General features: G+C 35.0%; 2 protein-coding genes and 1 long non-coding RNA gene across 9 annotated transcripts; 2 read left to right on the top strand and 1 right to left on the bottom strand.

Annotated features, from left to right (window-relative positions):
* The first annotated feature begins 1,690 nt into the window (after positions 1 to 1,690).
* LOC18432925 (actin-depolymerizing factor) lies at positions 1,691 to 11,932 on the top strand. 3 transcript variants are annotated; one of them, XM_088872144.1, is made up of 4 exons: positions 1,691 to 1,847; positions 2,186 to 2,451; positions 6,793 to 6,880; positions 11,671 to 11,932. In XM_088872144.1, exons 1-4 carry the CDS (start codon positions 1,845 to 1,847, stop codon positions 11,698 to 11,700), a joined length of 387 nt encoding a protein of 128 aa, XP_088728270.1. In that variant the 5' UTR covers positions 1,691 to 1,844; the 3' UTR covers positions 11,701 to 11,932. The 3 variants fall into 3 exon arrangements, with proteins under 3 accessions (XP_088728270.1, XP_088728269.1, XP_006843087.1); XM_088872143.1 differs by lacking the exon at positions 11,671 to 11,932 and adding an exon at positions 7,162 to 7,430; XM_006843024.4 differs by lacking the exon at positions 6,793 to 6,880 and having other exon boundaries at positions 1,692 to 1,847.
* Positions 11,933 to 15,624: 3,692 nt separating this feature from the next.
* LOC18432924 (putative pectinesterase 14) lies at positions 15,625 to 24,800 on the bottom strand. Of its 4 annotated transcripts, none has more exons than XM_088872141.1 (6): positions 24,188 to 24,701; positions 22,503 to 22,674; positions 21,332 to 21,538; positions 17,684 to 17,770; positions 17,511 to 17,576; positions 15,625 to 16,260 (listed from the first exon to the last, which is right to left on the bottom strand). In XM_088872141.1, exons 1-5 carry the CDS (start codon positions 24,625 to 24,627, stop codon positions 17,547 to 17,549), a joined length of 936 nt encoding a protein of 311 aa, XP_088728267.1. In that variant the 5' UTR covers positions 24,628 to 24,701; the 3' UTR covers positions 15,625 to 16,260; positions 17,511 to 17,546. The 4 variants fall into 4 exon arrangements, 3 of the variants coding, with proteins under 3 accessions (XP_088728267.1, XP_006843086.2, XP_088728268.1); XR_016059374.1 differs by having other exon boundaries at positions 15,648 to 16,260; positions 21,332 to 21,531; positions 24,188 to 24,705; XM_006843023.4 differs by having other exon boundaries at positions 17,511 to 17,770; positions 24,188 to 24,800.
* On the top strand, positions 17,038 to 18,023 carry LOC148781358 (uncharacterized). 2 transcript variants are annotated; one of them, XR_016059376.1, is made up of 2 exons: positions 17,038 to 17,139; positions 17,535 to 18,023. It is a non-coding gene; the product is annotated as an uncharacterized LOC148781358 (long non-coding RNA). The 2 variants fall into 2 exon arrangements; XR_016059375.1 differs by having other exon boundaries at positions 17,524 to 18,023.
* Positions 24,801 to 25,443: the final 643 nt, after the last annotated feature.

Raw genomic sequence — 25,443 nt, 5'->3', positions numbered from 1 at the left:
ACACACTCCATTTACGTACCCTCCAATTCATCATCAACTGCTAATCTCTGAAACTCCACTGATCATCTCGATGTTGAGATGATCAATTAGAGGGTTTTCCAATATCCAAACAACCTTTTATGATGGATTTTTGAAGTACATCTTTAATTCTACATTTTAATGTTGCAATCTTACATAAATTTTTGGGATTGTCGGTATACAATGAGATTATTTACCTTTAATACAAGGTGGTCACAATTCTTTATAACCATTTGATATGAAATTTGATAGCTTGGATGTGTCCCAACGTTCGAGAAAATTTCTTTTAAAGTTTGAGCTTGGTCAATAGAATAATTGCAGTCACCCAATTTCACATCTAATGGTCAAGATTAATGTGATTACTTTGTATCAAAGGCAAATGGTTTCATTCTATATTTTCCCTAAGCTTTTTTATTTGGAAAAAGAAATAGATTAAAGTTTTTGAATATGAGTTTTTAGAGAGAGAAAGAAAATGGGGTTTTAGAGAGAAAAAAAGAGAAAGGGTGGTGGGTTGAGAAAACATATTTAAGAGAGAGAAAGAATGGGGTTTTAGAGAGAGGGGGGCCGTTGGGGTGATGAAATGAGGTGGATTAGTGGCCACTTATGCTCACCCTTCTTCCTAATATTTTTTATTTTCCAATGTCTTTTAAGGGTTTTAAAGTTTTTAAAATATTATAGCATAATGTTTTTGGGCTTACTACAAACAAAAAAAGTTTGAGAATAAAGATCTTAAAACAAAACAAAAAGAGCTTCTAATTGGGCTGGGCTGGGGCTTTCATTTGGGCCGAGCCCAAACGTCTTTCCTGGCTAGGCCAAAATAGTTTCAAGCTTTTTTTTGGCTTGTAGACGTGTTGGTTATGGCCAGCTAGAAAAAGCATGAAACAAGACTATTTATATTTAATACAAAGACGTCACAATTAATCTTAATGTTCGATGTAAAATGAGACGGCTAGTACACTTGGAACCGACAAATCCTTATTGTCAGATTGGATTTGTACCTATTGGTTAGAGGTGCTTGTGACCTCTATATACTACAAGGAAAATAGTTTTTTCCTCTATATGTATACTACATTTGTTAGAGATTTAGTCAATCACCAACGTATAGATATAATAAAAAAAGAACTTTTAAGAGACCGTCGATTTTTAAGATTTTTAAATGTTTACAGATTCACTCAATTTAGAATTTTAAATTTTAAATTTCATAATTAAAACTAATGTTCGTGGGGTTTTTAATACGGAAACTACATCTCCTGTCAAAATCTACAAGTACGCCCAACTTGTATAAGAGAAGGAGGGTACCATTTGCCTATCTCACCCACTTTCTTCTTAGGTTCTTAGGTTGAGTAGGTTACATTTTAGAATTACTCCTAGCTCAGTGTTTTATACAACGTACTTTTGTGGGACCATCAAATCTCTTAATTTTAATTTTCTAAGTTGTAAATAGCTGAAATTTTATAAGGAAATGATGATTTTGAAAGAGGACCACTTGAAAATAAATCTGGCACACTCTCCTTGAATCCATACTTTTACAAATATAATAGAGAAAGCAATATACTTGTGGTCACAGGATCATAGTGTAGTCCTTAGAAATTTACTAGGCTAGAATTAGCCCATGCAAAACTAACGAACTTTGTGTGGGGAGAGAAATACAGGGCTTTCCCAGCCTCAACCCCACGCATGCCGGCCTTCCATCAACTCTCTCTCTCTCTTTCTCTCTCTCTTAAAGGCCCAAATTCTTCCTTTTCTCTCCCGTCCTCTCTTTTTCTCTCTACTCTCTTTCTTTCTTCTCTCTCCCTTCACCTGTTCCTACTGAGGAGAAAGCAACAATGGTGAGTTCTTGGGATTCCAACATCCTTCTTTCCATTTATTTTCTTATTGTTTCTTTATTTGATTAATTGGGAGATAATATTTTTTAGTTTATTGACAAAGGTTTCAAGTCTTTTCAATTGAGAGAGAAAAATCCTATAAATTCATTGCAGCCATAAAAGAATATGGATATCATCAAAGCTATATCCCATTCTAATGGTGATTCTGTGAGATCTAAAGAGTGAAACAAGTTATAGAACACCTCACAACATCAAATTAAGAACAAGAAAACAACATAGATTCATTGTCATGATGAGGTGATCTTAATTATACATGATTTCTAATTTTGTTTTCTTGATAGGCGAATTCTGCGTCGGGCATGGCGGTAAATGACGATTGTCAGCAGAGGTTTTTGGAATTGAAGGCAAAGAGGAGCTATAGGTTCATAGTGTTCAAGATCGAGGAGAAGATACAACAGGTGACAGTGGAGAAGATCGGTATGCCAAACGATACCTATGATGACTTCGCTGCGTCCCTCCCTCCAAATGAATGTCGATATGCGGTTTTCGATTTCGACTTTGTCACAGATGAGAATTGCCAAAAGAGCAAGATCTTCTTCATTGCTTGGTATGCAACTGTTAGATCTCTCATAAAAAAAAAAAAAAAAGATTTCCTCTCTCACGAATGGATATCTTAACAAAAAAAAAAAAAAGGGAATGGAAAATTATAAAAACCCCCCTTGACTCAACTTTCTCTACAACTTCTCCCCAACCAACTTTTTTATTGCAACTTTTACTCTAAAACAAACTTTTATAAATATCACCCAAGTAAAAAAGTCATAGTTCTTTGGACCAAAATTCCCTCCCCTTCGTCGTTGAATGTCGTCGGTTTGACACTTGTAAATGCGGTCCGGCAGATTGTTGTTGTGATCTGGTAGTTTTGTTGATCCAACCCTATGAGGCCTCGGTCTGGCATAAGTTGCATGCGGTTTGGCAGATTGTTGTTGCGGTCTGGCAATTAATGTGGTATGGGTTCCGGTCCTCCAAACTATGACTTTTTTTTACTTGAAGGGAGGGGGGGGGGGGGGGGGGGGGGGGGGCTTTGCCATAAAAGCTTTTTTTGGGGGTAAAAGTTGTGATAAAAATGTTGTTTGGGGGGGAGGTTCTAAAGAAAGCTGAGTCAAAGGGGGATTTTTGTAATTTTATAAGAAAATCCTCTCTCATGCATATATAGGAGAGATTTATGGTGCTCTCTCTTAGGGAGGCTTTTGTGACCATCATTTTGAGAGATGATCTACTACCATTCATTGTTTTTTGATCAAGGGTGTTCATGATTCCAACATCACAGGAATGGAGCTTGGGTTTTAGTCGTTAGTAGCCTATAGTTAACAATGCTATATCTCAAGTTCGATTCCTGTTACAAAATTACCCAAAAAATGATTGCAACTCTACATTCCAAATTCAAAGTGAGTGCAAACCTTACCAAAAGAGTAAGTTGAGAATGTAAAGTTGTCTTGAATCGAGACCCTATTTGGATCAGGATAGTCGAGTGAACCCAAATTTGACAAAAAGCGTTAGGTATCCTAAAAGTTGTGAAAGTGAGAGACTCGTATAGGTAAATTTTTGGGTTTTTTCTTTTCTCTATATTAGGTTGTCTTGAAAAGAGAGAAAAAAACAAAAAAAAAAGAGAGAGAAAAAAAAAGAAAAAAAAATAAAAGAAGCGAGGAAAGCCTTGGGTGTAGAGAGATAGAATTGTAGATAGAGGGGCTTTATGTGATATTGAGTTTATCACTATTTGTCTCAGATAAAAGTCATCTTATAATTTTTTTTTTCTATTGATTAGTTAAAAAGTGTAGATCGGCTTTGCCTGTGGATGTAGTCACACAATAGTAACGAACCACATAAAATCATGTTGTTGTTTTCTTTTTTCTTTACTGCTTTGTTTTTCTTGATTATTGTTTGTTTATGGCTAGTTGAGTTTTATCATTCTTTACTTTGTCAAAAATCAACCCATTAGGTCTTTGAGCTTCCACCCACGACAAGGGGTATCAAAGCCCAGTTTGGGGTTGTCATGATGACAATAAAGATTTTGCATGCAAAGTTCAAGAAGGAAAAATTAATAGCAAAATCATCTTTGGAACTTTATAAATCAATGTTCAAGATTTAGCATTGCATCAAGGACGACACAAAGCTTTGTAAGGAAAGACAAAATAACCAGAGACCCTATGGGATGAGGAACTAAGAAAACTTAGATATGAGAGCTATGAGCACTATTTGATTGCCTTTATAAAGTGATGTGATGTAAAACATTGTCGATGAGGATATGGCAACAAGCCTTTGGTTATAGCTTGAGAGCCTGTACATCACGAAGTCCCTCACAAATTTATTGTATTCAGAGCAAGAGCTGTACACCCTATGGAAAAATGAAGGTAAGGATGTCCAAGAGCACTTGAATCAATTTAATAAATTTTTTAATCAATTATTGAATATTAGTATTGAGATGGATGATGAGAATAAGCATAATTTGTTGTCCTCAATCTCTCATTCATATGAGCATCATATCACGACACTACTTTATGGAAAAACTCTAATAAAGATGGAGGGTGAGACTTCAACTCTTATCTCGAATAATTTGCGGAAGAGATTAGGTAACGTTCAACCATATGTATAAGGTTTTCTGGCTAGTGTGGTTGATAGAAAGCGAGAGGACATGAAATTGAGAGTAGGTCCAAATCGAAATCCAAATTCAGAAAATGATACTGTATCATGTTATTAACGTAAGAAAAAGAGGCATATCAAGATGGATGGTCAAAAGCTCATAAAGAAGGAAAATAGAGCCTTTATGTGGCTAATATTGCTGATAAAAGTTCGAAAAGTGGAACAAATAATATATTATCAATCTTGATAAATTATGATTATTCTAAAGACTTGTGGGTTCTTGATTTGAGATGTTTTTATCATATGTGCCTTCATTAGGATTGGTTTATCACATAAAAGAGACTTGATGTTGCATCTGCTTTGATATAGAATGATGCAGCTTATAAAAGTGTCACTTTTTATACAATTATTATTAAGATGTATGGTGGAGTCGTGAGAATGCTGATTAATGTAAGATACTTTCCCAATCTGAAAAATAATCTTATCTCATTGGATGCCTTGGACTCCCATAGCTACAAATTTGTTGGAGAAGGTAGACTCTTAAAATTTCTAAGCCATACTCAGGTTGTGAGGAAAGGCAAAAATATTATATTGAATTTATTTGACTTGCTTGAGAGTGTTATTATAGATAGGGCAGCAGTTTCCATATTTGATGGTGGTGATCCCAAGTTGACTCAATTGTGACATATACGGTAGGGCCACATAAGTGAGAGAGCTATGGAAGAATTAAGCAAATACCAATTGACCAATGGCTTAAAGAAGTGTAAGTTGGGCTTCTATGAACAATGTGTCTATAGCAAGTAGTGTAGAGTACTAGCTCACATATAGGTGGCCCTCATTAGTGGTCTCAAGAGAAGGATCACTTTACTTTATTTTCTTCATAGATGATTTATCAGAGAATATGAGGATTTACACATTAAAGGAGAAAGTATATGTAGCTAACACATTCAAACTTTGGAAAGCTAAGGTCAAGAGATAGACTGGAAAGAATGTCAAGTGCTTGAGGACTAACAATAGTGAAAGGTATTATTCAATGGAATTTGTGAATTTTTTTAACATTAAAAGATTTAGTTATCACTATACCACTTAAAGACACCGTAGTAGTAGAATAGAGTTGCTAAGCGCATGAACTGGAGACTTCTAGAGAAGGCCCAAAAAATGCTATGTAATGCTAGAGGCAGTCAATATGGCATGCTACTTCATTAACAAGTCACCTTCTACCACAATAGAGTGCAAGACACCTTAAGAAGTATGGTTTAGTAAACCTATTGACTATTATTATTTAAGAATTTTTTGTTGTCTTGCTTATGTTCGTGTGAAAGATGATAAGTGGAGTCTAAAATCAAAGAAATGTGTTTTCTTTGGTTATGTGGATGGAATTAAGGCTTTAGTTGTAGTGCCCAGATTCTAAGTCTCCTAAGTTTATTATTAGTTATGATGTTAAATTTGACGAGTCTTCCATGTTGAAGTCTATTAAGAAGAGTTTGGAAAAAGAAAATTGCAGTAATAGTGATAAATTTAAGGTGACGTACCCAGCTCTAGAAAATAATCCAAAAAGTGTTCAGAAAATCTTAATGAAATAATAAAAGAGAATGTTGATCATGAGAAGGTTACACCAAATAAGGAAGAACCTTATGATGGAATTGGTAAAACATCTAAGAAGCTAGTGGTGCAGCATGATTTTGAGGGCATTGGTGATATATGCTTGGCTACCATAAGCTAAAAGTGATCCAGTTTTAAGAAGCTAAACAAGATGTTGAGAGTAGCAGGTGGAGTGATGCTATAAATGGAAAATGAACTATCTTTAGTAGAATCGTAATTGGAATCTTGTGAACCTAAAGATAATAGAGTCAGTGGATATAAATGAGTTTATAAAAAATGAGTCTAGTGGGGATCGATTTAATGCTTGATTGGTTGTAAAAGGCTATATCAGATGGAAGACGTTGAATATAATAAGATCTTGTCTCTGGTGAAACATACTTCTATTCAGGTACTATTAGCCATGTTTTCATTATTTGATATGGAGTTAGAGCATCTTGATGTTAAAAATATATTATTGTATGGAGAGCTAGAAGATAGATTTATGTGATTCAACATGAAGGTTTGTTGCTTTATGTAGACGTATGCTTATTGATGCGAATATTATTTTAGAAATTAGTAAATTGAAGACTCAACTTGCTAGAGAATTTTAGATGAAAGATTTAGGTTTGCTTAAGAAAATTTTGGGTACGGACATATGTAGAGATAGAAAGTTTGGCAAATTGTGGTTATCACAAAAGGATTACATTGAGAAGTTCCTCACCAATTTCAGGATGGAGAATTCAAAGCTTGTGGGTACTCCTCTTGCTGTACAATCTAGATTGTTGGCAACATTATCTCCAAGTATAGATGCCAAAAAGGTAAACATGTCTCATGTTTCCTATTCCAATGCAGTTGGAAGCTTCATGTATATAGTAGTTTGTAACTGTTTAGATATTTTTTTATGCTACTGGTGTTGTTAGCAAGTATATAACCAATACAAGAGAGGAGTATTAACATGTGGTGGGTATATTATATGTGGGTATGGTTTTTTGCAACAACAGTAAGTTCTGTGACAAGGTTATTGATTATGTTGATGCTGATTATGTTCGTGATTTGGACTCTAGAAGATCTATTACAGGTTATATGTTTATACTTGTAGGAACTCTCGTTAGAGGTCGATGTAACAAACCAGGATTGCTTTGTGTACAACTGAAGAAAAATACGTAAATGTTACCAAGTGCAGTGAAATAAAACATTTAGCTTAGACAGCTTGTAAGTGATTTGAGCTTACAACAAGTATGACTATTATCTATTGTGATAATCAGAGCGCAATAAATTTGGCAAAGAACCAAGTATATCATACAAAGACAAAGCATGTTGATGTCAAGTATCATTTTACCCATAAGAAAATAGACAAGGTTGATATTTTGTTGTAAAAGATCAACACTAAGAATAATGTTGTGGATATGTTGACAAAGTCAGTTCCGTAATAGAAGTTCAAGAGGTGGTTAAACTTGATTATTATATTGGTCAGCGAGTGACCATCAGGGCAAATGTGGAGAAGGTGGCTGATGAAAATTATTTTGGAATTCAAGCCAAGGTGAAGATTTATTAAGTTGTCTTGAATCCCAAGTAGTTATGGGATTGTTTTCCTTTCACAAGTCTTCTAATTATAAGGGCATTTCCTATTAACCATGAATTACTATTAACCGACTTACAAATGTGTAGGAGTTTATGCTGGTGAGGTCCTATGTGAATCCAAATTCAATAGATAATGCTTAGAATCCTAAATATTAAGAAAGTGAGAGACCGATCTAGGTATTTTTTTCTCTATATTGGGTTGGTGTTTAGTGAGAGAAAGGCAGAAATGGGATGGAAATATTGGGTATAGAGAGAGACTTAATAAGAGATTGAGTTTTCCTAAAGTTCTCCCTAATTAGAGTTATAATTTTCTTTCTATCAATTAGTGAAAAACCATTAATCATCTTTACCTCTGGATGTTATCAAATCTATGATGAACGACATAAAAATCCTATTGTTTTTTTTTTTTTGCATTATTTCATTCCCTCTTTTCTTTTTTTGCTAATCCTTTGTTGGATTTGGTGATAGCCAAATCACTATACCCATATTTTCTATTAAAAAGAAAAGGAAAATTTTTGAGAAGCAAGAAAATGATATCTATATAAAATAGTAAACAAAGGCATAATGCTCATCACAGTGAGTGTCAACCCTTTGGAAGGGATCTCCAAGATAGAGATGGGTCTTGAAAAGAGAGAGATATAGCTTCAAGAGAGAGGCGGTATTCCCATGAGATTTTGGGATAGTTAAATTTTCGCTTCTAAAGAGAGAAAATCTCTTGGTTGTTCTCAAGGAACTCTTTCTAATAGCGGTATATCTATGGGAAAGATGTTGAATGGCGGTGTTGCCTAGTCTGGAGAGAGGGTTTAGAAAGGTAGATCGGTGATGGTCTTTTACCGATGTTTAGAGAGATGTATTATATCTTGTTAACTGATATTATAGTCTTCATTGTAATGATAGATTTCTACTTGCCGAGGACGTGAAATGTAACCCTATAAGGTGAACTATGTAAATCATGTGTTGTTGTAGTGTACTTTTCATGTTTGCTTTATTTCTTGCACTAGATTTATAGTTGTATTCATCTACTTCACAATTAGCCAATTGTGTACACGATCTTGGGTGGGATCCCGATATTTGGGATTCCTGGTTCTATAAGCAAGGGGTTTTCGAGAACCCTACAATTGGTATTAGAGCATAAGTGTGTACAGGGTTAAGCTTTATATGAAGAAAAATATGAGGAAAGATAGATGGGTACATGGTTTGAGGTCGAAAAATATGGAGGCAAGTGAGAAGAAATAAAAAAATCTAGGGAAAATTGTTGAAAACCCCTTAAAATATACTTTCTAGACACTCTACCCCCACCCTAACCTTTCCTCACTTATTTTTCTCAAAAACTATCTTTTCTAACTAATACCTCCCAACCTAAAAAAATTAGAAATAAAGACAAAATTATCCCCTCGTTTTAACTTATACGTTAAAAAGGGCGTTTGCGTAGGCAGTCTGGTGATTGCATAGGCAGTCTGGCATTTGCGTAGGCAGTCCAAGATTTTGTGATCGTCGATCCGGCGTTTGCGTAAGTAGGTCAACATTTTTTGGGTGCAGTCCGGCGTTTTGCGCACCGTAATAAAATCAATCCGGCATTTTGATGCAGTTGTCCGGCAGTGTTTGTGCGTAGTCCGATGATATGTTTACTGTAATGTGGGTAATCCGGCGATTTGAAGTAGTGCTCTGGCAATTTACTTGCTGAAATGGGGTCAGTCCGACGTTTGCAATGTGCGGTCCGACATGTGTTTCTTGAATGATGTTAAGTCTGGTATTTCATAGCTTCGTTCTCGCATTATGGTCGATCTATCCGGCACTGGGAGGATGTAGTTTGACATTATCTTACTCGTGGTCGGGCATTACAGTACTTCGCTCCTAAGATTTTACTACTGAAGATGTAAGTTCGGCATTTCATGGTCTCGGTCCGGCATTTTAGATACATGAGTAGGGTGGTCTGGCATTAGTAGTTTACGGTCCGGTGTATCACTGTCTAAATAAGCAATCTGGTATTGTAGAAATGCAGTCAGGCAAATAACAACCGTGGTCTGACGAAAGTATTATTGGGGTCTGTCCAAATGATTTTTTCGTATGGTGAAGGTACGCGAAGGTCTATTATATCACTTTTTGAGTTGGGGGGGGGGGGGTATTAGTTAGAAAAGATAGATCGTGTGGAATAATTTAATAAAAATAAATTAGAAATGGAAACATAATCATGAGAGAAAAATAGAGAGACAAATCTTAACACAAATTTAACATGGTTCACGATGTCGGGCTATGTCCACGAGCAAGCCGGCAAGTAATTCCACTATCAAAAAATAAATTTACAAAGGGTAATACAATGTTATCTCAATGGAGAAAACTGGTGAAATTCATCGCAATGGTACCTTGAAATCACCCAAAGATCATGATTTACTTCGTGTTTCACTTCAAATGATCCAAGGATATGAGCAATACCATCTCATATAATTTTTCTACTAAAAAATTGAACAAGAAATCATTCTTCACCTACTTTCATTTTTTCACATAGCCAAAAAGTGCTTTAATCCCTTTTTAGAGAGAGAGAAAGTAAAATCAAGAAGAATTAATTGAGTGCTAAAAAAATGCCTTTTTTTTAGTTTATACATAAGTCACTTTTTGTAGTGACAACAAACAACCCAATAAAATGGAAAAGACAAATTCCATCCAAGGTGATTTTCTATCGCCATTTAACATCTTTATTTGCGGTTGATTGTGTTTTTTCGCTCTTTATCTTACAGAAAATCAATCTGTCGGGTTCTAGAGCTTTCGCACATTAGAGAAACTAGTAATCTTAAATATAGTGTCTTAATATAAAGGAATAAAGAGATATCAAAATTTGAAAAGACACACCATTTGTCGGGCTAAAACTCATCCCATCGGGAGTACATTTGGTTTGCCCAAAGGAGCGTTGAAATAATACACACCCTCCCTGGAAAACAATTTTGAAAAAGAATCCAAACTTTTCTTGACTTGAGATAAAATGACATAAAAACATGGCCGTTCCTTTTAAACAAGAAGAAAAGGGGTTGTATGGGTTTGTAACAACCTTAAATTTTATAGATTACCTCGTCATAAAAAGATGAATAATTTAAATGAATAAATTAAAGAGCAAGATATATGCGCACATGAAACGGATGGCCTACACTAATCCAGTTCAAAAAACTTTTCTGGATAGTTTATGGTTGATTTGATATCTAGTGTTTAGCCCAATGGACACATGGGTGGTATGAAAGAGAACATAGGTCAGAGGTATAAGCCCTAATTTTTTGGCACTCAAATTAAACCAAGTTTGGTATGCAGTGGTGCATTTGATATTAGAAGTTCAGATGGTAATGCTTGGCCTTCAAATATAAACCAAAATGAGTGACCCTTTTCACGTGAGCATTCACTGTGGTCCGGATGATGAAATTGATGGAGAAAGAGTGGGACCTATGACTTGAAACATGTCATGATGTACTTCCTATCTTTCTTTATCACCATATGTCCTGCTGATTAGACGGTGATGATGCTTATAACTATTACTTTTCAATCATAGATCATTGTATACTTCACTTTAGTGAGGATCTCGACTACTACTACTATCCCACTTTATAGGAAAAAGTTTTTATAAGGTTGACACCTTAAAATGTAACCAAGATGCATTTTGATGTTGGAAAATCAATCTAAGTTGATCATCTCGACATCGAAATGTATAAATATGGAGAAAAAAAGAGATTTTAAGTCCTAAAAATAGTACATCGTGCAACACATTATCTTAACCGTATATTTTCGAGAGTTTTATGCATTTATAGTTATGTTCGACTTAAACCATTTTTTGAATTTAAAATTCTATAATTAGAGATAAAAATAGATCCTTGCACCAACCTAAGAATTTTAAATATCCAAATTATATATCATGCCAAAGTTTGGATGTGCATGTTAATTTAATTGTTTAAAATTGCAACCTTATGCAAACTACACCCTTGTTTCTATCAATACATCTCTCTCACACACAGTAGAACAATTTCTATGAAAAATATGTATTTTGCAGGTCTCCAGACACTTCAAAGGTGAGGAGTAAGATGCTATATGCGAGCTCTAAGGATAGATTCAAGAGAGAGCTGGATGGCTTTCAAGTGGAATTGCAAGCAACAGATCCAAGTGAGCTAAGCATGGACATTATTAAAGGCCGTGCTCTTTAAATTCACCACCATTTCCTTCTCTCTCTTTATTTATATTCATTTTTGGGCCTTTCAATGTTGATATTTTACTATTTTGAGCAATGGATGGACACCTAAAAATATTCTTCTTCTCGTATTTTGTGTCGTTAACTCTAATGGGAGTCTTATCTTAATTTTGTACAGTGTGAAAGGATGTGTCCTTAGGCCTGTTTGGTTCTTTGGATTCAGATTTCAAAGGGTCACTTTTCTTGGAAAAGGCCGGCCAATCGTATAACATTTAAGTTGGAATTGAGATTTCGTAGGATTCTTGAATGCTCATTTTAAGCCTAAAGTTTGGAAATCTCAATTCCACCAAATTAGGTAGAATTGACAATTCATGGAAACGACCCATTTTAGAGAGATAAACTACTTCAAAATTTTTGACATCTCAAAACTTTTAGAGAGAGAAACTATATCAAATTTTAAGTTTGAGAGAGAGAGAGAGAGTATATCAAAATTTTAGAGATTAAGAACCATATCAAAATTTAGATAGAGAAACTACCTGGAAATTTTTAGAAAGAGAAACTATCTCAAAATTTTAGAGAGAGCAACTATTTCAAATTTTAAGTTTTTGAAAGAGAATATATTAAAATTGTTGAAAAAAAAATCATATCAAATTTTAGAGAAACTATCCCAAAAATTTGAGAGAGAGAGAAAGGATTTGCATTTCCAGGAAAAAGATATTCCAAACAATCCAAATAGTGAATTTGCATTTCTTGGTTTCCACCAAATGCAATCCAAACAACATACATCATATTCCAAGAAATACCAATTCCAAAAAATACCAATTTCAAGATACACTTTTCCACAGGATTGAAAAATCTAGGGAACCAAACAAACCATTAGTAGCAAAATAGACGTGCTAAGAATATGTTGTTTCAATCATTTCAAAGTTATCAATCCAATATAGAATTTCATGCTAATAAAATCTTACTTAACTCCATTGAAGAATTTAGCTTTTAAGTTTGTCTTGCATGGTTGAGTTTGAAGAATTTCGCAAACACTTTGACCCAATGATTTAAAAATCGGCGAGTCGAATCGGACCCCGGTTCGACTCGGGATTCGGCACAGTTCGTGCCGACTGTGCCGATTCCAGCACAAAATCGAGAACCGCTGGTTCCCACCCGGTTCTGTTCATTTTCCTCCCGGATCTAGTGGTTTCCACCCGGTTCTATCCGGTTCCCTCCCTGTTCTAGCGGTTCCCACTCGATTCTAGCTTCGTACACACGTGTGATACGCACCACTCCCACACGTGTGTACGTGTGATACGAGCGGTACACACTCCCACACGTGCGACACATACTCCCACACGTGCCATACGCACATACATGTATGCACCGGTTCTAACTGGTTCAGGCTTCAAAAACACTTTTACATGTGTGTACGTGTCACACGTGCGACACACACCACTCCCACATGTGCTACACGTGTGGCACACACATGCACAAGTGCACGGATGGCCAAGTGTTTTTACACTTGTGTTTATTTTTCAATTACATAGTTATTTATATAGCATATTTGAATACTCATCCTTCGATGTGAAATAATTTCCAAACATCATTAAATGAAAACATAATGTAAATATATTCTATTAATAAGCAATCTTAAAAACATATGCTAAGGAGGCATGATGGTTATCACTAACGTTATTTGCTTTGACTCCTCAAGTTTGAATCCCCCCTTGGGTCATATAATAGTTTATCCCCTCTTGAGCTAATTTTTGTTCCCCATTGGGCATATAATAAATTAAAGTGTTATTTCCAAAATTTGTACGTATTTTATTAATTTTTACATTGATATCCAAATCTTTTATTTTATTTATTAATTTTTACATTATAAATTATGCAATGTACTATTTTTCTTACAGTTGTCAATAATATATTTTAAATTAGATAATACTATAAAATATTTTTAATTTGTTATTATTTATCTAATAAAATAATTATAAAATATAAACTAATAATTATAATTTCAGTATATAATATTATACTTAGTATTATAGTTAGTTAGGTTGTAATAATTTGAGTTTTTTTAACGGATTAGGGTTTTTCGCCCCGAACGACATTTTAATGGCCATTCTTTCATTGATTTAGTCTACTCTTTATTATAGTCCATGTATAATTATATATTTTATCCATGATAATTCTACAATATTTCTTTTATGTGATGCAAATTTAATACTTAAGTTTATAATGGGAAAGAGCATCTCAATATTCACAAATTGATCAAAAAAATGAAAGTTAATAATGTAGTACCTTCATTTCTTATTGGATTCCTAAAAAACAACATTTATAATGAATTTTAATAATTTTTTCGGATTTTTTTGAAGCTTTAATCCGATCGATTCAGCCAATTCTCGATCCAGATCGCCGATTCGTCGATCGGGATCGGTTATTGAGGTGCCCGATCAGGGTCACCTATCCGCTTTTTAAACCATTGCTTTGACCTAATTTGGGCTTTGTTGAGTTACCTTCTTTCATGGAACATTCTTTTAATATACTTAACATTCATTGATCACCATTATTCTTGATTTTTAATATAAGATTTTTTTTAGCAAGGACATTTTCTACTCATAAATGAGGGGTAGCATATATATTTCTATAAAAATAATAATATTTATTAGTTGTTAGAAAACCATTAATATTTCATATAAGTGTTGTCAATAATGTTATATCCCATATCAGTGGTGTCCTTTCCCACTATAGTTAAAAAATACTATTATTGGTATCCCAGATCAATGATGTCCTTTCCCACTAGCGTTAATTTTATTGATCAATTACCTAAAATACCCCTGAACAAAAAGTTGTTATAGTAAAAAGTAAGGTATAGAGTGTAAAAACAATGTTGAGGATATTAAGCTTTTTATATAAGGTTGCAACCTTAAAATGTAAAATTACGTATGCATCTTAAAAATCCATCAAAAAATATTGTTTTAATGTTGAAAAACCCTCTAATTGATCATCTCGACATCGAGATGCAAGGATATAACCAAAAAAAAATTTTGAGTCCAAGAAATAGTGTATCTTGAAAAACATTATCTAGATTATTCATATTCAAGATTTTTATATATTTATGGATCTACTTGATTTTATCCATTTTTGAAGTTTCAAATTTTATAATTAGAGATAAAAATATATTTTAAGATAATCCTTAGAATTTTTTACACCAAAATTATATATTATGATCAAATTTGGAGGTGCACCTTAATTGGATTGTTTACGGTTGCAACCTTGTAGAAACCACACCCTTAAGCTAATACTCAATGAGAAAAAGTACCCTAATAAAACCTTTTGGCCTAAACTCATGTTGTATGCATGGTGAAGCAAGAAAAAGAAAAAGTATATCCAATTCTCCAATGTACTTTTCTTGCAACTCATTTTGGCAAGAGGAGGTATCCAGTTCTTTTTAGCCGTGTTACTAAGCTATGTAATTTGATCCATCTCAACCGTTTATTCAAATCTAATGAGAATTATATAACTATTATTCGTTGAGGAAGTATAGAAAGCTTGCCTTTTACAATGTCTTTGCTATGAATATGCTCAGATGATCCGAATCAAAATCGGTGACTCCAGCAAATTTCTTACCCAGTCAAACCCAATTCAACTTTCGATCATTCCTCCCGGCCCCCCCTCCCCTCCCCTCCCCTCTCTCTCTCTCTCCTTTTGTTTGTGGTACAAACCACCATAATCTATTTTGGGTTGTTGAGCACTAAAAGTGCCCATATCCTCTTCATTGCGTGTAAAGCAAATCTTGTACCAAGGAGCACTGTGATAGCCTTTGAATCATTTTATTGCTTTTGTCCCAAGTCTCATAAAAGCATCTGTATTTACTAATTCTAATAATCATAAAACCACTTTTTGTGGATGACATTTAACTTCTAGAAGCAAACATTTTTTCCCACATCAAATTGAAAATCATGAAAACATGAACTTTTTAAGGACTATTGTTGTATATAATCAACCAATCAATAGTGTGTTTTTCTATTTGAGGGCTTCACATGCTTGAATAAGAGATCCCTACTTTTGTACCTACAAAAAGAAAAGATTATTTAGGGTTTGTCACTGTCCCGACCCCATAGTCTATGGAAAATTTAATGCTCCCAAAATGTAATAAATGGGACTAATTTATAAGTTATATTGAGGTTTTTTTCTCTTGTGCCCTAAGATGTGTTAAAAATCACTGTCTCATGCTAGTATGTTTGTATGAGCCCATTATGCCCTTTGTGTCTATGATGATTATGATGCTTTGGTCTAGATGAACTGCCCCCTTGCTGTGGGGGAACAAGCCACTCTTTCCCATCAATGTAAGATATGTCCATGAATGGAGCTGCTTCAGTTGGGGACAGCTCTCTTGAGTAAGAGGCTCTCAGTGTTCGATTCGATCCTGGACCCATGCATTCGAATTCCCCATAAAACACAGTCCTGCAAAATAATCAGGGCCATGTTTTGGTCAATAATGAGGATCAAGATTAGTTTGGTTCACTGCTATGAGATGTTTCCAAACTGGTGATTTCACCTCTATGTAAGGGTGGCGACAGGCCGGGCCAGCCCAGACCAAACACAAATGAAAGACAAATTCTAAGAAAAAAAAAGAAAAAGGGGGAAGGGGAGCGGGCCAGGCCAAACTTGGTTGGCCCTGGCCCTAGCTCCGCCCTCAGGCCACAGTTTCTGGCCCAGGCCAGGCCACAGTTTCTGGCCCAGGCCTTACTTTTTTAGGGCCAGGCCACCTGGCCTACCCCTATGTATCATCTGATCATGAAATTCTGCATCAATACTAGTCAACGGCGTGGGTGATAAATCTTTTCTAAGAAATTTTTTTTAAGCTTAGCGAGAAAAAAATGGTTTAATAATTTCGAAAAGACATAGGATACCCGCTGTGGTTTCATTTCCAAATTGATTGAATCAGTTGCTAGTTGATCATGCATGTTTAGGTAGTTTAGCTCAGGTTATATGAGATTGGAGCCTCCAAGTTTCCAACCCTTGACCTCCCTCATGTGTTTTGCAATAGTCGCAGTATTAGCACTTCAAATTATACAAGATTCCATCCATGTGCAGTTTGTCAATACTGTCGTTAGATGTGGTGATGTCTTCTTTATCTGCTCTCTCTTTCATGCTTTAATGTAATTCAATTAACTTTGTCACTAAGATACCATTGAATCTGTGTTGGTGACTAACTTTTCTTTCAATGTTTTGTGCAAGCTATCAGCCCATATTAATCACTTGATGGTCAGATTATGTGCTTTCATATATTCGGATCGCCTATCCCAATAAACTTATTCCCAATGCCCATATGAAACACAGGTAATTCACCTAGTCAGACCAATGAATTCGACTATTTCTTGTGGGAGGTCCTAAGTAATCAAAATTATTTACGACGAACGAAGGTAGTGCAAGTGCATTCCATCATAGTAATTTTACGCACTAGGTTGTGAGTTTCAGTACTGTGATCATATCAGAAAGGGACATTTATGAACATCTTAAATTACACAACTCTGATCTTTTTTGGACTAAATGTTCTCTTAGGTGTACGGCCTTTATATGGTTAAGGTCAGGTTAATGATCTTTCTTAGTAATTGTTTATTTTCACTTGGTCACTAGTTTACCAATAGAGATGTAACTAAACTTATCACAGTTATATTGAAGGAGTTTGTAAAAGAGAGTTGCACACTTACTGATCTCTCGCAGGGTCGTTCCAGTTGTTCCATCCGTCAGATGAGATGCTTGCAGACATATATGTCCTAGAGAAGACCACTGAAGAGTAAGGGCCCCATGCTCTCCCTAGCCACACCCTCCCTGATCCTTTTATGCTACAATTTACAAAAGAGAAGCCAGAATTTTCATTTACCGACTGCCTTCCATGAGCTGTGATCGCCCCTGTGATCATCTGCAGACCGCTTGGTACCTCTTTGGCTATTGAGTTTAATGTGCATTCCTATAAAATAGCAACCATCTCTTTAGACCATCTATAGGACATCCTTATAAATGTTTTCATTTTGTTTTATTGAATGAGTCAAACCATAATATTCTTTCGCTGATCTGTTTAAGCTTGATTTATGGGATCAAGTGCACTAGTGGATGTTCTATTAAACCCTACCTAAGAATTTATTGTACATATAAATGGCACTGATCACAAATGTTGAGATAGTTGTGAGATATTTTAAAGGAGAAAGGATTACTGTTATACCTCCTTTGCCAACTATGGTTTGAGATACTCAAGGTTAAGTTTCCTTAGTTTTATGTAAAGATTTAGTATATGCATAAGTCCTACAAGTGTTTCCAAGAATATAGAATATAGAAAAAAAAATTGCAGAAAATCTAGCAGATAAAATTAAATCTCCATAATTGGTATGAATGACAGAGGAGAGAAGTGATAGCCAAAACACTTAAGAGACCATTTTTTTTTTTGCTATATTGAATGATTACAATCATAAACTAGGCATGACAAAAAATCCAAAAATCTGATGGTGCAGTCTTATCAGCAATAATGCATCCTATTCGATCAAAACTATAAAAGGAAGTTTTAAGTCCAAAGTAACAATAATATTTGGCTAAAGCAGCAGAAAATGCCTTGGTTAGCATGATCCTTTGCCATTAAATATTGCAAGTTCAAATCCGCAATGAATAATATTACTTTCTTTATTTTAAACATACAATGGCAAAGTTTAGCTTTTAGATTTCCTTCTTGGAATATATTTGCCCTCAGGACATTTCCATTTTTTCTAACATAACATATACACTTATTGAAGGCTATGAAACAGGGATAAATGTGTCTGTGCTGACCACACGTTGACAATTGGTGAACACAGATATCCGTGTTGACCCTTCTAGAAATGCATACATCAGTTCTATGGAGTGTCTAGTGGTGTTTCCTTTTTTGGGCACATTTGTTTTTTAGAATTTGGCACTTGTTTGTCTAGAAATACCATTCTTAAATGAATAATATTTTATTTTACAAATATTAAAATAATTTAGAATATAAAAGTAACTTAGAATAAAAATAAAATTTTTTATTTTCTATTGAAGGTGCAAGTGGTGTTATCACATGAGTTTGGATGAATACATTAGGATCCTATTCAATAGCTACACAATAAGGATGGTGCATTTTGAATTACTAATTTCTATGACACAATCTTGCGGACAATAAGAAATTTTGATTAATAAAATCTAATTCACATTCTTTGGACTATTAATTAATTTAATTTTTTTGGTGATGCTTTACTATTATTACGACATATGAATTATTGTAAATGTAAATGTAGATGTGAACTACACCCAAATTTCAATATATCTATGTATAAGCACATGTATATACGTAGATACTCATATATTGTACGGACGTTTCGTGTCTATATGTCATTTTTTTGGAGTTCATATTTTTGATACCTGTATCCATGTCATAGATACACAAGCGTGTGCAATTCTATGTAACATAGGTACAATGTTTAATTAAAGTTGATTTTCAAAGTAATGCTTTTAGTACTAAAACAAGGAAATATTCATATAAGGTCTTAAATTATACTAGTGAAGTAAGGTGCACCTAAAAAATCCTTTAGAAGAGACTTTCAGGGTTAGAAAACCCTCCAATTGATCATATCAATCTTGAGAGGTATGAATATGAAGAAAAAAAATTCAAGTCCAAAAAATACTACAACTTGTAGCGAATTATCTTGACCATATATTTTCAAGATTTCCAAATGTTTATAAATAAACTATGATCCATTCTATTTTTACAACTTTAAATTTTACAACTGAGGATGAAAATAGATTTTCAATCCCTGTAAGATTTTAGGAAATATATCTCTAGGCAAAATTAGAGATGCGCCTTATTTCTACAGGGAGCACCTTTTATAAACCTGGCCCCTAAAACAATTATGTTGATATTTCTGAAAATGTTGGCAAAAGAGTTGTGACTATTGACATGGGAATTTACATAAATAAAATGGTATTACTATGTTTCCAAATAATATATATGTTTCATACACGCATCGATACACGGTCCATGTATCTAGATGCATGACATGAAAAGTTATAAGGCACAAAATAATGATACTGCATGTTCAAATAATAAACACCTTCATGCATTTGTCAATACCCTACGTCGGTGCATCTAATTGTAATACATATATGGATCAACTGTCAGCTCAATATCAGTAGCTCAACATCAGTGTCGACACATGTCAAAATATTAGGGCAAAGAAAATATAGAGTACTCATATAACCATGCTTGTCCACATAATTTGAATCGTTAACAACAGGATGATGACTTGACCTCCTAACTAAACAGTAAGGGGGAAGGGGAAAATTTTATGTTAAGGAAAAGTTTATGTAGATTTTGCAACTTTATATTATAAAAATAAGATACACCTCAAAAATCCAATAGAAAATAAGGTAGATAGAAATGAGGTCGACCTCGAGATGTATAGATATAAAAAAAAATAAAAAAATTCAAGTTTTAAAAATTGGGTATCTTATGAAAAATTATCTAGAGTGCCTATTTTCAAACATTTATAGACAATTTTTGAAATTTTAAACTTTAGAATTAGAGTTGAACATAGTAAGGAAAATTGTTTCATGCTCGCTGGACTGCATTTCTACATATATGGTCCAGAAAGTGTAAAGCATCCATTTTAAAGATGGGTGCAAGTAGGTGTTCCATCTAAAACCAATGGAAGCTAACGGTCCAAATGTTTTCTTACTAAAATTATTATTTTTATTTTTTAAAATTTATTTATTTATTCATATTCGTGATCTCCATGTTAGAGAATATATGTCCTTAAAAATTAAGTCTTAAAATCCATCTCAGAAATAAATTTATTAAGAGGCATGCATTTCTACATATGCGGGTTTGGCCGCATAGAAACAAGGTCCGTAATTAAAAGTGAGAGGCCCGCATTTCTACAAATACGAGTTTGGCCTCATAAAAACGGGGTGCGTAATTAAAAGTGGTAAAGTCAGTGGGGATTTAGGCCCCTACCTTTTAGTGAGACTGGAATCAGAGACCTCATCATGGGGCTCAACAATGCTACCGTGAAGGCCCCAAGCCATTTTCAATTATTGTAAGATTTTAACACTAGAACTACATCTTAGTGCAAAATTTAAAGGCCCACTTTGCTTGTATAGTATAAAGTGCGCCCTTGATACAAACCTCAACCTTATTTCATAGGGATTGTATACTACGAGACCATTTATTTTTTATACAATGAGGCCACACTTGGTACTAGCCATTGGATATCAAATTAGATGGATTGAGTGTGTCACAAAATTCGAAATGTTCTTTAAGGTAAAGCTAAGCCAAATTTTTAGGAAAAGGGCAGAGGTCATGGTGTTAGCACCCCACACCCTAATCACCACACTGTGGTTTCCATTTCCGCCACTAACACCATCCCACTAATAACTTAACTCCTAATCTACTTGAAAAAATAGGTAGGGGCTTGTTTCCCCCCCCTGAATTATCCAAAAGAAAAACAAAAAGAAAAGAAATTCAGATACGAACCTCGTAAAGTGATTTGGCATTGCCGAAAATGAAGTCAATAGAGCCTTGGATGAAACATTCTTTGAAATAATGGCGTCCACGGTCATCATGAAGGGTGTCCTGAGCACCATAAAACCCACAACCATAGAAAGCTGCTCTATCTCCTGCCACCCTCACTGCCACTGCTTGTCCTCCAACATCCCCTGGAGATGCCGCTGGGGCTGTATTCTTCTCCATTTTAAATCACCAGTTTTCCAAAAAAAAAAAAAAAAAAAAAGAAAAGAAAAAGAAAAAATAAAAGAAAAAGAAGAAGAAGAAGAAAAAGAAGTAGAAATAAATATGAGTGTCAGACATTTCCTTATTTTTGGAAGCGTGTATACTATGCTCGGGAGCATACTATCCATTTGCTCCCTCAAGTAAAAAACTTGGTAGAATTTTTTTAATTTGAAATTTTGGAGTCCATTCAACTATAACTAAATGGTTATTTTTAAAGGAAGTGAAAAATGGAATTTGAGTTCTTGAAGATCTAGATCATTTGTTATAAAAATTGGATAGTTACAGTGCAATCTTGGGAAGCCCTTCTTTACGGGTACAGAGAGTGAGATTAAAAAAAAAAGAAAAAAGATTTCATTGAGATTGGTTGTTTGGTTTTAAAATCCTCACCCTCATGATTAAAAATAATAACATGCGTAATGAACTTATGTGCTTAAGCCTCTCCAACACACACTAAGGGCATGCTTGTTTGTTTGAGAGAATTTCCCCATGTTTATTACATGGGCCCGTTCACACAAAAAGAAAGGCATTTCTATTCATTTTAGAGGCAAAGAGGCATCATACTAATTAAGTATGACAGGCCTTTTCCATGGGGCGGAAAGCTTTCTCCGGGAATGAACTCTCTCGAGAGTGCTTTACGCTGAAATAAGCACACCCTAAAGAAACGATTCTCACAAAAGGAATCCTTTTCTCTATAGAAATGAAAATATCACGAAAGCTGCCACTTTCATTGTGTAGCATGGAAGGGGCAGGTTCGAAGAGACAATATCAAGCGATGTTTTTTAGGAATGTGGAAACCGTGGCTTCCAAATGGCGACTTCCACTCCCACGTAACAAACGTGGGACTGGAAGCCAGTGCTCCTGAAAACAAACAAGCTATACTAATAACAAAAGAGACAAAGCAGGAGTATGGTTGTACCTGGAAGCTGATGTTGTAAGCAATAAAATTTGGGGCGAAGATGGAGACAGTGGCGCTGTAGACTGTCCCATGCGTGGAATTGGCAGTGTCATTCCATGCAATACACGTGCTAACACACCCTACTCCTTGAAATGTAACATTCACTTTGCTTTCGTTCACGACCACCTTCTCTCTGAGGTTCCCATTTCACCAAACAAATAAAAAAAAAGCCTCAATAATTAGAACTATTAATAAAAAACTAAGACTATCAATGTAACGTTAGGAATTACTTTCAATTGTAATCCCCTAATTGTAGAGGTTGAAAGTCAAAACAAGAGTTATGATCCCTTGATGTAGGGATTGGAAGTAAAAACAAGAATTAGGATCCATTGATTATAGAGATTAGTTGATAGAAAATATTTGAATTATAATCCTTTTATTGTAGGGCTTAAAAGTAAAATGCAATAAATTCAATTTGAATCAATGGTTGACCCAGTAATTCTAAATATATACTCTAGCCCTTATCCAAAAAATCAGAATCAGGCCTTGAATCGGTGGGTGTCTGATTCCGAATTGTGTGGTCTTGTGTCCCAAAAATTGAAATCGGGCCCTAAATCACAAGGTGTCTCATTCTGATTATCCATGGGTGTGAATCGAGCAATTTCTGAGTCAGATGGGCCTTTGGGTATATGAAAACTTTGGACCATTGTAAAATTGCTCAAAATGAAATCGCCCACTTCACAATTTCAATTCAACTCAAGCAATTCAGAATCATATCGACGACTCATTATATTTTGAAGGTGTTAATAAGGGATGTCAGCAGTAGAAATGGATACCATGATATGATAACTGGGTGTGGGGATGCTACCACCACGACTCCTGCCCCTTTCATAAGAGACTCATTTTACTATATTAATTTCAGGTTTGATGGAGCATTAAATGATTTTGGAACTCATATATTACAATATAATTTGGAAATTGAGGTTGATCAAAAGAGAAAAGCTACCTTTATGTAATTTAGGTTGCGGCTATTTTATGCGTCAAAAGGATAGCGTAATCCAATTAATTTGCCCCGTGCTTTTACTGGGATGTCATATTTTGACCCATAGACCATATATAATGTATGGTCATGAGTGTTTATTAGAATCAAATCTTTTGATGGACACTTGAGTAAGAGAGTACCTAGCACCATAGGTACGATGATCGGATTGGACAGACCGATCCAATAGGTTAGAATGCTGACTAGTGTCTCGGCCAATAAATGTAGTGTTTGGTCTATTTTATTCAGTCGAATCAATCAATTTTGATTCATTAGACGGGCTAAATAAAGTTATACAACTTTTTTGATAATATATTTTATATTTTAAATTATTAATATTAATTTTTTGTTTTAAAAATCTGATCAAAACTAGATCGACTAACTTTTCACCTAGTTGGAGTGGTTTTAATTATACCAAAACCTTCGCTAGTCCGTGTTCTTTTTCGGTTCTAATAGCGCACTTCCTAGCACTTGGGTCATGTGATTTTCTAAAAGGTCCACTCTCTTTCCAACAGCTTTAAGATCATCCACTTATTGCCTCCATCGTGATGATGCATGACAGTTGATTTCATCTTGTCATATGGATCATAATCCTTTTCCCATGTATCTATCCATGGAAGTTCCACAACACACACATAGAGAGCGAGAGAGAGAGAGAGAGAGAGACCTGTAGACACCGGGAGCGATCAATATGATGCTCCTCGTCAAGGAGTTGTCCGGAACGGCATCCACAGCTTTCTGCACAGAAGTGAAATTGCCACAACCATTGAGATCAACAGCTAATACCATTGATGCATTCGCATCAGACATGAACCTCGGTGGCCATTTCATTTCATCGCAAAGATTCTTTTTTCTCTTCCTGTGATGGTGGCCTCTGATAACTCTCATGGCTTCTTCAAACATAGAGGAGAAGTCCACCCCAAAAATGTGGCTGCCCAAGGATAAGAGATTTCCATTAGCTCTTAAATATCTCCAACCAGTAGTATTCTCAAAGGGGGAGGAAGAAGAAGAGAGAGAAGGGTTGGTGAGGAGAATGGAGATGAGAGCTATAGAGACTGAAAAGAACCAAAAGAAAAGGGTTCTTGTGCACTTGGTGGTGGTATCCATTAGAGGGTGAGTTTATTAGGATGAGGGGATGGTGCTTTGTTCATGATTCAAACTAAGGAGAATATGGGGGTGGCTATTTATAGGATGAATTAGTGCGCTTTTGTTTGTGGAGAAAGGGATGTCCTCCTTTTAGAGAGAGAGAGAGAGAGAGATGTCCTTTCCGAGAGGGGAGGGGAGGGGAAGGGGGGGTGATGATGAGTGATGGAGGGAGGGGGGGTGGCGTGGTGGGGATGTGAGAAGGCGTAGTTCATGCGTTAACCAACTGGGATTGTGTGGTCGGCGATGAAGGTTTCGTATGACTTTTACCATCATTCATTATTGTTGATGATGATATCATGATGAATGTTAGAGATTTCATGGGGGTGCATTCTTATGGGTGGCAATGGGATGGGTGGCCCCGCTCTAGAAATCTAGGTTGTGACCACTGTACGAAAAAATCGAATAGGAACGTTTAATCGGATAACCGGTAAATCGACCCTTTCAACCGGCCTAACTGGACAAAGTTTCTTGTGGTTAAAAAAGTGATAAAAAATATAAAAAAAAATCAGATAAAATACAAAAAAGTACATTTAAAGAATGATTAAACAAAAGCACATCCAAATAAAATTGAAAATTAATTTTAAAAACTAGGATTTAAAGAATCAATTTGTACCGAGAGGTATTTTAAAAATTTTTAGAAAACAAAGATGGGAAAATGTAAAAATAAATATTAATGGCCAAATTTTTTTCATTTTTTGCCAAAATGATAAATTTTTTTTTGAAAAATACAGTCCAAAAAATATACCTTATTTTTTGGGATTTTATGTAAATTTATTT

Source organism: Amborella trichopoda, chromosome 7, assembly GCF_054954075.1.
Source record: "Amborella trichopoda isolate Santa Cruz 75 chromosome 7, AtrichopodaSantaCruz75HAP2 v2.0, whole genome shotgun sequence".
Lineage (NCBI taxonomy): Eukaryota > Viridiplantae > Streptophyta > Magnoliopsida > Amborellales > Amborellaceae > Amborella > Amborella trichopoda.
This window is presented reverse-complemented; position numbering and strand designations above follow the sequence as displayed.

Excerpts from the sequence above, each read along its gene's own strand:
- LOC18432924 (XM_006843023.4), bottom strand. The coding sequence starts at position 24,627 with ATGGATACCACCACCAAGTGCACAAGAACCCTTTTCTTTTGGTTCTTT. Across the intron at positions 21,539-22,502 it reads CTTACAACATCAGCTTCCAG|AATACAGCCCCAGCGGCATC; the intron begins GTACAACCATAC and ends AAAATGGAGAAG. Across the intron at positions 16,261-17,510 it reads AACGACCCTGCGAGAGATCA|GACTGTGTTTTATGGGGAAT; the intron begins GTAAGTGTGCAA and ends ATTATTTTGCAG.
- LOC18432925 (XM_006843024.4), top strand. Across the intron at positions 2,452-11,670 it reads AAGATCTTCTTCATTGCTTG|GTCTCCAGACACTTCAAAGG; the intron begins GTATGCAACTGT and ends TGTATTTTGCAG.